The 12,005-nt window shown below is 36.7% G+C and overlaps 6 protein-coding genes across 6 annotated transcripts in view; 1 reads left to right on the top strand and 5 right to left on the bottom strand.

Annotated features, from left to right (window-relative positions):
• Window positions 1–832: 832 nt before the first annotated feature.
• On the bottom strand, window positions 833–2,179 carry FDP41_000278 (uncharacterized protein; the record flags this gene model as incomplete). Its single annotated transcript, XM_044706011.1, has 4 exons — window positions 833–1,034; window positions 1,217–1,462; window positions 1,561–1,736; window positions 1,808–2,179. 4 exons carry the CDS (start codon window positions 2,177–2,179, stop codon window positions 833–835), a joined length of 996 nt encoding a protein of 331 aa, XP_044569952.1.
• A 68-nt stretch (window positions 2,180–2,247) lies between these two features.
• FDP41_000277 (uncharacterized protein) lies at window positions 2,248–5,039 on the bottom strand (the record flags this gene model as incomplete). Its single annotated transcript, XM_044706000.1, has 3 exons — window positions 2,248–2,708; window positions 2,756–4,486; window positions 4,937–5,039. 3 exons carry the CDS (start codon window positions 5,037–5,039, stop codon window positions 2,248–2,250), a joined length of 2,295 nt encoding a protein of 764 aa, XP_044569951.1.
• A 614-nt stretch (window positions 5,040–5,653) lies between these two features.
• On the bottom strand, window positions 5,654–7,341 carry FDP41_000276 (uncharacterized protein; the record flags this gene model as incomplete). Its single annotated transcript, XM_044705989.1, has 3 exons — window positions 5,654–6,181; window positions 6,239–6,752; window positions 6,812–7,341. The coding sequence occupies 3 exons, from the start codon at window positions 7,339–7,341 to the stop codon at window positions 5,654–5,656; spliced, it is 1,572 nt and encodes a 523-aa protein (XP_044569950.1).
• Window positions 7,342–7,956: 615 nt separating this feature from the next.
• FDP41_000275 (uncharacterized protein) lies at window positions 7,957–8,870 on the bottom strand (the record flags this gene model as incomplete). The annotated part of the gene is made up of 4 exons (XM_044705978.1): window positions 7,957–8,151; window positions 8,251–8,359; window positions 8,409–8,516; window positions 8,686–8,870. The coding sequence occupies 4 exons, from the start codon at window positions 8,868–8,870 to the stop codon at window positions 7,957–7,959; spliced, it is 597 nt and encodes a 198-aa protein (XP_044569949.1).
• A 269-nt stretch (window positions 8,871–9,139) lies between these two features.
• Window positions 9,140–11,077, bottom strand: FDP41_000274 (uncharacterized protein; the record flags this gene model as incomplete). The annotated part of the gene is made up of 2 exons (XM_044705967.1): window positions 9,140–10,224; window positions 10,531–11,077. 2 exons carry the CDS (start codon window positions 11,075–11,077, stop codon window positions 9,140–9,142), a joined length of 1,632 nt encoding a protein of 543 aa, XP_044569948.1.
• Window positions 11,078–11,347: 270 nt separating this feature from the next.
• Window positions 11,348–12,005, top strand: part of FDP41_000273 (uncharacterized protein) — a gene marked incomplete at both ends in the record, with an annotated part of 1,108 nt that continues 450 nt past the window's right edge. Inside the window, 3 exons of the mRNA XM_044705956.1 lie at window positions 11,348–11,543; window positions 11,597–11,797; window positions 11,853–11,964. Of these exons, the coding sequence (XP_044569947.1) occupies window positions 11,348–11,543; window positions 11,597–11,797; window positions 11,853–11,964 (509 nt within the window). The remainder of the gene's footprint in view (window positions 11,544–11,596; window positions 11,798–11,852; window positions 11,965–12,005) is intronic.

The following is a 12,005-nucleotide window of genomic DNA, read 5'->3' as shown; positions in this document are numbered from 1 at the left end:
AACCGAGGTGAACATGTTTAAGATAATAAATATCTCAGCGTTCCCAAATAAGCACCAAAATAACGTTGTTCCATTCCGCTTTCATATAAAAAATTCTTTGAAATCATTTTAAATGCAGAAAAGCCAAATTCAACAAAAGCAAGACCATTGTTTTTGGTGGCTTTTACCATCTATGGTCGGTGCGTCATATCAATCAAGACCAATTTAAGCAAATTGATTTATAATCCATAACCATACTTTTGATGCGGTTCCTTCTTGTTGTAAAAGAATTTCTTTTCAGTAAAGATTCCAATCTCCGAAAAGGCATGTCCAATTCCACCATCATCAACAAGATATAATGTTGTTACATTGGTCAATGGATCGATTGGTGGGGTCGATCGATGAAGAAAAAGTCTGTTTTGTGACCTGTTAGATTGATATTGTCAACCTTTCTACGATTTATCTCAACATCTGACCATTTTATATACAACAGAGCTAGAGATCGTATTGAATTCGATGCTAATAATGGTAACAAATTGCGCAATGATGATTTCGTAGAGACTAGAATTGGGGATTGATTGAAAACAAATGATCAACCTTTCCGCTTTGATTGCCCATTAAATTGCTATTGGTTCGTCTTGTAATTTAAATCTGGAAACTTTGAACCTTTAAAAGATGAAATCAATAGAGAGTGGAGATGAAAATAAAGCTGACCATTGGATGCAATGTTGTTGTTTGTTCTTTTATTTAAATATGGACCTGTCATGTGTCTCACTTTTCCCAAACAACTTTCATTTTCACCACCTTTTAATTCAATACAATAGTTCTCGAATTACAGGATTGATCCACAACTTCAGAAAAGTTTTTGTAAATCATCCCATGGCACATTGATGGTTCGATCGGCATTGTAATTCATTCCTCTCAATTCACGAGAACCTAATGGATTACTTAATGCATCACCAACACCCATGGCAATGATCTTCCATTGAACGTTGTAACGATTGAATGGATTGTCTGGATCAGATGGAATCACTCCAGCAGAATTTTTCTTCCAACTGTTGTTGTTGTTGAGGTGTTTTCAACATTCGTTTTTAATATATATGGTTCAATTTTAAACAATCAATTGTCATGACGTCATTCCAATAGATTATGAAGAATACAAGTATGAGTCGTAATGATGTAAAACATTTTGATGAAATATATTACAAATAAATCTGAAATGTCACAAAGCACTTACCTATTGATCTTTTGAGCAACTGGTATAGCATCTGCACAAGGCAAGCAACTACTTGAATAATCATCCCATGAACATTGTGAACAAGAATAAGGATAGAATGCAAAGTTGTTTGGATCTCCGGGAGTGTAAGGAAATTGATAATTGCATTGATTTTGATAAGCTTGTTGCTTTTGTGTGTTGCTGAGCTGGTTATTGTCAATAATTAAAGTTCCAACGGTGTAGGGATAAAGACTTGGTTTGGTGCTCCTAAATAAGGAATAAATCAATCGAAATGTTAAAAAAGGTAATCATGAACCAACGTTAAAATCATTGTTTCAATCAATACAACAACTTTCACTACTTACCAGAATGAAGAACAAGCATCACACGAACATGGTATGTTTGCAAGACCATCTGTCAAGATATACATGACTTTCTCAGCGTCTGTTCTTCCATTTCGTGCCAATTCATTAAATGCTTCACGAATACCAGCCAATTGAGCAGTCCATCCAGCCTCATAGGGCATATTCACAAAGGTATTCTGAATATCTGTGAGTGAACTTGTGAGGGAAGAGCCAAAGTTGATGACGTATGAAATCGAACAATTCCAACCTTAATGGCATCTTCACCCAATTGCATGCGAGAGACAATTTGTTGACCCAAAGCACGAATCTTTTGGAAATTGTCCCAACCAATGGATCCTGATGCATCAATCACGAACATGAAATCAATCTTACTCTTACACATGCAATTCTTGAATTCAATATAAACGTCAGCATTTCGTGAAATTCCTGAAGCGGTTCTAGCAGTGTATTGGAATTTATCAGCTTGACATGAATTTGGATCTGAATCAACTTCAACATAAGTGTCACCATTCACATTGAGCACACGAGGAGTTCGATGACAATAGGTAGAGTCTGGGCACTGAACAGAAACAAAACTCATTCCATTCAATCCATATTCGTCCGTGTCATTTTGTAACATTTTGGTCACTGGAATTCGAATGGTTTGTCCTTGATCAATACTAAAAGCATCGTTTCTAGCAAATGGATTTAGAGAGAGAGATTGATGGTAATTAAGGCATTGTTTGAACTGAGTGGATTGGTGCCATCGTCATCTGTCACTTTGACAGTAAGTTTACATGAACCTGAAGGAACCTTTCTTGTGAGAGAAATGACATTTCCTGAAATAGTCACACTCGAAGCAATGGTATTCAAACAATTGGAAGCATCGACAAGACTCAATGTCAACACATCTTGAGGATCTGCATCTGATGCATAACCATCTGCCACATAACTCATGGTGTGAACGAAACTACTTTGTGAAATGACAAATGAATAGTTTGCATTTTGAGAAATAGGTGCAGTATTTGTGACTGTCACAGTGAGTGGACATTGAGCAGTTAATCCATAAATATCACTCACAATGAACGCAGCAACCTTGGTTCCACTATTTTTGAGAGCAGCTGTAAAAGTGGTGCTTCCTGTAATGTTTCCAACACTTGACAAGGCACCTGCATTTGAAATGTAAAGGTCAGATTTTTTCCTTCTGGATCTGCACTCACAGCAGCCATTTTGGATTTGAAATCATAGGAAGATCCCTTCGTTAAGGTTTGTGAAATTCCACCTGAACAAGTAGGTGGTTGATTGGTGTAATTTTCAGGAACGACATGAACCAAGAGAGTACCAATGGCAAAACTGGAAGCATCCCATTGACCAGTTGTTTGATTCAATGTTTGATCAGTAATTTCATAGGAAATGACATCATCACCAATGAATCCAAGAGGTGCAGTGTATTGAACGTGAGTGGCATTGAGTGGAATTAAGCTTCCACCATTGGATGAAGTTTTGGTCCATCCAGTACTCAATCGAATTTTAGAAGTATCACCTGGATTGACATCCACGTCATTGGAAACAACATTGATGATAGTGAATGAATTTTTGATGCAATAAGTTTCATCTGGATTTGCAGTAGGAGGATCATTCACTACTTGAATGGAATAAGTGGCCATTCGAGATTTGCTTTCACCATCTTCCATTACAATTTGAAAACTTTGAGTATAGATTTGATTTGGTAATGGATTGAATTGAATGGAATAATCATTTCTCACCACAGTTCTCCAATCACAACATGGAGCTCTCACAATTGAAGATGTTTTTGAATTAATCAAAGAAGAACCAACTATGGAAGGAGATGGAGTGATGGAACTCATTGTCACTGTGTCCAAAATATCACTCTCTGTATAATTAATTGGAATGAAATTATTCATTGAATTCTTTTTCACAATGGTTGAAAAGTCATTCACTAAAGGAGGAGTGTTAAACACCTTAATGAACACCACAGCACTTGCTGCCTTTTCACCATCACTAATGACATATTCAAAACTATCTGAATACGAAGTTGAGACAGTACTTGAAGTCAAGTAAGTGATAGTTTTCTTGTCAGGTTGATCCACTGTGGCACTGGCAACACCCACAGAATTGATAGAATCAATGGTAATGTCATCTTCATTGGGATCATAATCATTGAGAAGAACATTTAAAGTCGCTTGAGAATATTTTGGAACATAGTAAGCATCATCTTTGGCCACTGGAGCTCCATTTGTAACGACAATTTTCACAACACTCGATGAGAATTCCACTCCATCACTCACAGTATAGTTATAACTTTCAGTTCCAATAAAGTATTTGGTTGGAGAGTAGGAAATACCATACGAAAGAAGTTTGACACTTCCCAATTTGAGAATGTTACTCGAAGTGTTTTTCATAGTGTCTGAAGGGATCAAAACACCACCAGAAACATCACTCACAGTCAAAACATCAAACGAGTCCAAATCAAACATGGAACCTCCATTGTCATTCACATATGTCAAGAAATTCAAATCCACTGGTTTGGAATTCTTCTCCACTTGGAATTCTAAAGGAATGGCATGAGGTGGTCGATTCAATACATGAACCATCACCAATGCTTCAGCTTGCAAATATCCATTCGAAACCACATATACAAAGGAATCATTTCCACTAAAAGTTCCATTCGATTGATAGAGCACACTACTCGAAGAGACAATTTCCACAGTACCATTCAATGGCAAGGTTTTGATGGAACTAACTGTCAAGTTACCACCACGGGGATCAAAATCATTCAATAAAACGTTAATGATAATTGGTTGATGTTTGAACGTCTCTGCAAAGTCTGGCTTGGGATTTGGAGCTTGATAACCAACGCCAACTGAGACGAGAATGACTGTGGCTACCACAGAGGCAATCACGACAGAACTGATAATTAACCCAACTGTTAGTTGAATTCATTGGCAGTTGAAATTGTTTGCAGAAGAGTGGTGGTGGTAGGGGTGTTGGTGGGGTGTGTGAGGATGTTGAATGGATAAACAGAGATCAACATTCACATATAAGGCAATGTGGTCACAGGATTAGGATTCACACACAAACAGAAAGCATCACCACGAACAAGAGTCATCGATGGAGTGGTGAATGGGTTGGATGAGGGTCGGGTGAGGGTTCGCATTGAATAAATGGTTCATCATCAATTCGTTGTCATTCCCATGGGTTCGCATGAAGGAACAAGCAACAACAGCAACACACGTGTGAGTGATAACAACCACATACATCAATGGTCATAATCGTGTGTGAATGATTGAGGACAATCGAGAGAAGAAGGGTACATTGAAATAAGCAATCATCAGATCACTATTCCAATAACAAGACTTTCAAAGACAAGACTTACCAATAGTTTGAACCAATGTGGATGTCTTGAAGAGAGAAGGGTTGATATGAAGACCCTCCAGTTTGGATGTACTGGAAGAAATAATATCGCCAGCCGAAGGCATCCCCAAAGTCGTTTCTTAATAGTTTACAAAAGTTGTTGTTTGATTTTTTGAAAGATGGTTCGACACTGAAACTCTCAACATTATAAGCGATTTCTATTGTTGTCATTGCGAAACGTTATAAAATGCAAGAGATCAGACGTGTGGATGTGAGAAAAACAATTACGTGTTGACACGAAGTGAGAAAGAATTTCTTACTGCTTCAATCAATACACGTTTAAACGGATCACCATGACATATACGAATATATGTCTATAAACGGTGATGTCGAGAGAAAAAATATCCCGCCAGCCGAATCATGGCTTGGGAGATCTCGTTACCTGTCACTCCCACCCCTTTTAGTAACAGAGAAGGATACAAGAGGGTTGATCTCTGCTAAAGTGAAAAATGTGAGACAACGAAACAAGAAATCATTCCTCAAATTTTGAGAGTTTCTCGAAAGAGTTCTCTCGAGAGTTTTCAATGTGTGTTCTCTATAGGATTAAATTCTTGCATTCTGTTGTGAGAAACACTGATTTTACAGTGATCGTTTTTGAAAGAGGTTCGTGTGTCAACATTCTGAGAGAGTCTAAAGTATGGCAAATTGTGAAATCCTGTTCACGTCTCACGCCTGAACATTACAAATCATCTGCCAACTCGGATTGACCACCACCACCACTGCTGCTACTACTACTCGTTGAGGATTTGGAAAGTTTAGATAAACAACTTCTCAGTATAGAACAAATTTCATCCCATTCTGGACGATCGTTTTCAATCTTTGACCAACATTTCACAATGAGTTTCATAATGACGTTTTTCACAACCTCATACTCGAGGTTGGTGAGGTCTGCAAAAAACATTTCTCTCAATTCTTGAGAGGTTGGAAGTGGTGGTCTCAATTCATCATGAATCACTCTGTGTGCAATTTCATAAACATTCATGTTTGGATAAATTTCCTTCTCAAATATTAATTCATAGACACAGATTCCAAAACTATAGACATCGGATTTGAATGAATAGTGACCATCCAATAGAACTTCTGGTGCACTTATTTCAATAGTTCCTGCTTTAGTGCCACGTTTTTGTCGATTCATTAAACAATGGAAAGCAGTTCCAAAATCTGATATTTTCAATGTCCAATCGTTTGTGACAAGAAAATTTGAAATCTGTGTTAATAAGAACATATAATGAATGACCAATCACTGAATGATGAAAATACTCACCTTCACATCTCTGTGAATAATATTCTTAGACTTTAACATATTCAAACCATTGGCTGCATCCAATAATAATTTGATTTTCTTTCTAAGACTAAGTCCAGATTTAAAATGATGATTCAACAGGATGGATGGTCGTGCTTGGTTTGTTCTTGCGTCCACAGAAAGTCTGGTAAGTTGTGAATCAGTCACTGGTGTTTTTGCAGAAAGAAACTTTTTAGATTTTGTCTCTAAATAATCGTTTCGATTATTACTATCATTGACATTAGAATAACTAGTCTTGATGATCTTATCGACACTTCCTCGAGAACAATACTCTGTCACAATATAAAAGAATGGAGGCTTAATAGTTGCTCCAATAAACTGTACAATATTTGGATGTCTTATTGAACTCAAAATTTGAGTTTCTTTCATGTATTCTTTAAGAGGATCTTCCAATAAGTCACATATTAAACATTGTTTTACAGCTACAAGTACACCCATATACTTGGCTTTATAGACAATACCACTGCTTCCCACTCTGTATTGGATCCAATTTAGTAATTCGAGATGAATGACTACTACTCTCAAAATACTTACCCAATTTGGTCAATGAGTTCCAACTCTTCACTCATAACGCTCATATTTCTGAGTTGAGGTGAGACCTTTACAATCGCATCATTCAATTCTTTTGATAAATCATTGTAAGGTAAATTTTCTGGATGCTCCACAGGTTGTATCTTTTCTAAATGCTTTGGTCGATTTTGTGAAATTGAAATACTATTTGGCACGATTAAAGTCTCCTCAGAATTATGTTGATTCAATGAGTCTTGATCGGTTGAATCATTCTTCTTCATTCCCACCACACTCAAAGTCGTTAAATCATCAAGCTCATCATTCATTGCCTGTTCATGCTTGAACACTGAATTAGAGAAATTATTGGATTTCTGTATTAATACATTGGAGCCACAATTTTGTATGCACTCTTCCTCATCCATTCTTCCATAATATTGATGATGATGACCATCCTGTGAAGGATACCTCTCATCCGGAGAGGCGATCAGACGGAGTTGAGACTTTTTCGTTTTCCAGGACATGCACTGCAGCAACAACTTAGAAACCTTTTCCATAGCAGTGATTCCTTCTTGATCATGACATGAGAAGAAGATCTCTGCCATCTCACAAGGATATAGATCAAGCAGCAAAAGAGAATGAAATTACTAACAGTCAATGATATACATATGGATATGATACCCCATTGAAGAAAAGGAGAATTATTGAGAGGAAGTAAATGAGAGGTTTGAGTATCGCTCATTGTTTTTGGTCAGCAAGTCTTTGGCGTGTTGTTGTTTTGACAAGAATCAAAATTGATGTAATGTCAATTCCGATGTTGTTAGCCAAAGGATGAATTCTATATTTACAAATTGAAACGTGTTCAGTTGGATGAGACTCACTGTTGAGGAGATAATGATGCTACCGCAATCCTGAGCTGATGAATCATCGGCTACAACTCTTGTTCAAATAATAAACAGCAGACTTTTGGGTTCCGAAAATTTGTTATCAGCACAAAGCAACAGTGATGTCAAGCTATTTTTTCCTAAGATCTGAGAAAGGATTTTCGATTGTGAGAAGAATCATGATTTCTAATTAGTGCCAGAAAAGGAAGGTAATAATTGTGAGGATCATTGTGAATGATCGGTTTATTATTTAATTATTGAAAGTAGTAAATGAGAGATGCACTTTCTTTACTTTTCTTTTTGTTCAAAGCTTCCACTGATGACAGAATGAACGACCTGTTTTGCCAAACCTTGGACTGCAACACTGGCTCTCTTTTGAACGTTGGACACTTGTTCATCAATTTCTTGTTCGTGCTTATTGAGGAATGGCTCCACATATTTTACATAAAGGAGTGTGGCACCTCTGGTTTGGGGTGCAATAAGCTGCATGTGTATTCACAAGCACGGCATCAGTAGAAATTGAAAATAAATTCCATGTTGTTGTCATGAAAAATATATTCGAGTATTACTTGAGTAACTTACCCAAATAATGAAAAAGAATTTAATTTCCCAATAAAATGGAATAAAGACAACAATGACCAACAAGTAATACTCGAACACATGAATGAGAGCATAAATAATCCAATAAATTCTAAATTTGTTGTAAATTCTCTCATTGTCAATGAGTCATTACTACTTACAACCAATGCTTGTCATCATTTGATTGTGGTGATCGAATGGCCTTGAATGACGCATAGGCCGGTAAAATAAAAGACACCAAGTGACAAATGAGTTGAGTAAAAGCAGAACTGTAATTTTGTATGCATCATCACCACGCCGATCATATTTGATTATTGATTGACATGCCATCATAAAATAGATTTACAATATATTTTTAAAGATTTGATTAAATCATCATATTTTGATAATCATGGATGACATGTTCAGTGTATGATATATCAATCATCCGATCCATACCTGAACAAATAATCATAATCTTCGACTCGCGTTGTTCCATCTTTCTCTACATAAACAACTTTGACACTTGCACCCGAAGAAGAAGAAGTAGAATCATCGTTTGCCCTAACCAGCATGGCAAGACTTGTCAAGACAAATGAGACTCCAAGAAGGACGTGAAACTGAGTGTTCGAAGTGTTTAGCATTTTTTTTAAGAAATTCTAATGCCATCTCTGGAATGACAAGAATGCATTCTTACTTGGGTATCCTCAATTAATTAGAATCAAAGCTGGATTCGGTGAACATATTCCTCAATAAATTTTTTTGTGCATGCTTTTATTACAAGCATCACTCGCTAAACCAACCATCAGTGCTTTCTTAATTTTGTTCAAAATGTTGATTAAAGATCAATTAGGTCAACAAATTAATTTCAAGTTAGAATGAGGAGATGGCATAATCAATCAGAAGAAAACAGTTAATGCGTGGTCTTTCCTGTTCCATAATGTTTTTCCATAAAGTGAGTAATGAATTCAAATGAGAGGAACATGATGGCTGTGTTGGGCACAACTCTAATAAGGTGAGCTCCCATTCCAGAATATAGACCTTTTGTTCCTTCTTCTATCGCTATTGTTTTGAATGCATTAATCATGCCTTTGTCATATCTACATTTTCCATCTACAATCTCTCTCATTCTTGTTCTCACAACCTCATGTGGATAAGTTATGGCGCTCGCAACTAATTTGCATCCACCACTCACTGTAATGTAGGTAAGTGGAGTGAATTTGGGAGTTTCTCCTTCTGAACTACTAGTTGATTTTAAGGCCATTCGTTTCACTTGTTCATACAAGACAAAATAAATTGCAGTTTCAAATATTCCAAGGAACGAAGCTGTCAGACCTTTGTAAAAACCTTTCACTCCTTCATCTCGATAAATTCTGCTGATACAATCCATGTATCCATTATAATTCGGTGTGTTACTGCCACGTGACGAATTGGGTTTGTATAAATCTAATTGGATCCTAGTTTTCACTAAAAACATTGGGTTCATAACTGCTGGTACGACAACACCACATGCTGCGGCGCTTCCAATATGAACAAGTGGACTGTCTGAAGAGAGTCCACAATATTTGCTCATCAAATCCTTAGTTCCTGAATAAGTTGCAAAGTAAATTGCTCTTGAAGGAAAAATACCAGCAATATTTGGTATTAATCCTCTAAATAATCCATGAAGTCCCTCAGTTTTTGCTGTAATTTTTAAAGAATCAATAATTTTAAGAAGGAAGTTCTGTTTCGTTGCTGCATCATTGTAAATTTTAGCTGAGCTTTGAAATCGGGTTTTCAATACATCCAAAGGCTGAGTTACTACGCTAGCAATGCTTCCCGAAATACCACCTGCGAGAAAATTAACAGTGTTCTTATTCGTTAGAAAACTTTGTTTTGGTGTAACAGATGTATCGGGAAGTGATATAGGTGGTGTGGTATCAAATTTGATATCGGATTCAACAATGGTAGTTGATGTGTCCTCGATATCAATAAGTACTCGGATGATGATGTATCGTCCTTTTTCATTGTGTTTCAAAATTTAGGTGGGATGTTGGGAATGATGATGGTAAATCGTGAGAGAATAGAAAATTTCGATTGTCGGACCCGGACCACAACGAATGATTGGATTGTCGTGTGTTCAATTTTTTTGATTGGCTTTTAAAAATCACAACAAATTGACTGAATAGATGTAAGACAAGCCAAAATCAGACCATACGGTTCTTGAGAAAAAGTGATGATTTTATTTTGTACAAAGCAGATATGTGTGTGATGAAGACCACTGACGTATTCACAAAGAACCACTTTAAAATTGGAAGAATGAACTAGCCAACTCTCCGAGTTGCTCTCTTGCTGATTTAAAGACTTGCGTGATGGTCTCACTTCCTTCCACACCACTTGAAGCATCAGCTCCTGTTTCAACAGCAGCAACCTTTTGAGCAATTGCCGATGAGTCTGTTTCAATGATGATACCATCTTCCAAAACTTCATCCAAAGCCAAAACTATCAAATCAAAATTTTCAAGGAAAGTTCTCTTTGTCAATTGATTTCTAAAGAGCATCATCAAGCCATCAATAAGACCCGATAACACTTCCGATAATACTAATTCATTTTCGTATCCAGCTCCAACAACAAAAAAGTAAATATCCTGAACATTTTGAAACACAATATTAAAGCTATCAATCATTATTATATCACACTCTCCGGAGGAAGGTGTTTTGCTTTTGATGGTCTTGTTGGATACATTTTCTTCCAAATCTAATTGTTTTCTTAAATTACTCTTCAGATCGTTCGAGTAGTATTTCGATAATAATCGTTTTCCGTTTTGATCCAGAACAAACACGCCTCGTATTTGATGAATGAATGCTTCCATTTTTTTTGTAATGTGATAATCGGTGCCTGCTTTGTCATTGACCAGCCCAAAGGTTCAATCATATGTGTATTAGGGATCACACCTTTTCTCGAATTGTTCTTACTCATTGCTCCAAATTATGACAACTCATCGATTTTATAATGATGGATACCTCACATACAACATTTGAAAAAAATCATTGGTGGGCGTTATAACTTGACAGGCCACGAGGAGTTCGCACGTTGAAGCGCCCGCTTATTTTTACGACAAGCCATTTCGTGATTAAAAAACATGCAAACAACATCCCCTTCCGCTGTAGCTTCAGCTCGATCCAACTCTCATTCGAGCTTGTCTTTACAAGATCCGTTAAACAAACCTCTCGAGAAGGAGCTCACGATTTTAGAGGATATTGCAAAACATGATGACGGAATAGACAGCGAGGATGAAGAGGAAGAAAAACATCAATACAAAGTCATCATTGTTGGAGGTAGGTTGAAGTAATAGTAATGGGATGATCCGAAACGAAATCGGAAAACAAAGATGGAACTGTGGGAAAAACATCAACGATCAGACGATTCACAGAAGACGAATTTCAACAATCTTACGTGAGAACTGTAGGAGTCGATTGGTTCATCAAAAACGTTTCCATGGTTGCCCATGGACCATTACAAAAAACAGACAATAAAGATGATAAAGGAAAGTTAAAGAAAATTGAAGTGACGTTTCAAATATGGGACATTGGTAGGTAATAATACATTTTCTGTGAACTCATTGTTGTTGACTTTAATAATCTCAGAGGGACAGGCTCTTGGATCCAAAATATTGGCCAGCTATATTTACGGATCTGATGCGGTCATCTTGACCTATGACATTACAAACTTGGAGAGCTTTCAAAATTTGAATGAATGGTTGAAATATGTGAAACATATATTTTCTGAAAACTACGAAG

This window comes from Naegleria fowleri (genome assembly GCF_008403515.1).
Source record: "Naegleria fowleri strain ATCC 30894 chromosome Unknown tig1, whole genome shotgun sequence".
Classification (NCBI taxonomy): Eukaryota; Heterolobosea; class Eutetramitea; order Acrasida; family Naegleriidae; genus Naegleria; species Naegleria fowleri.
This window is presented reverse-complemented; position numbering and strand designations above follow the sequence as displayed.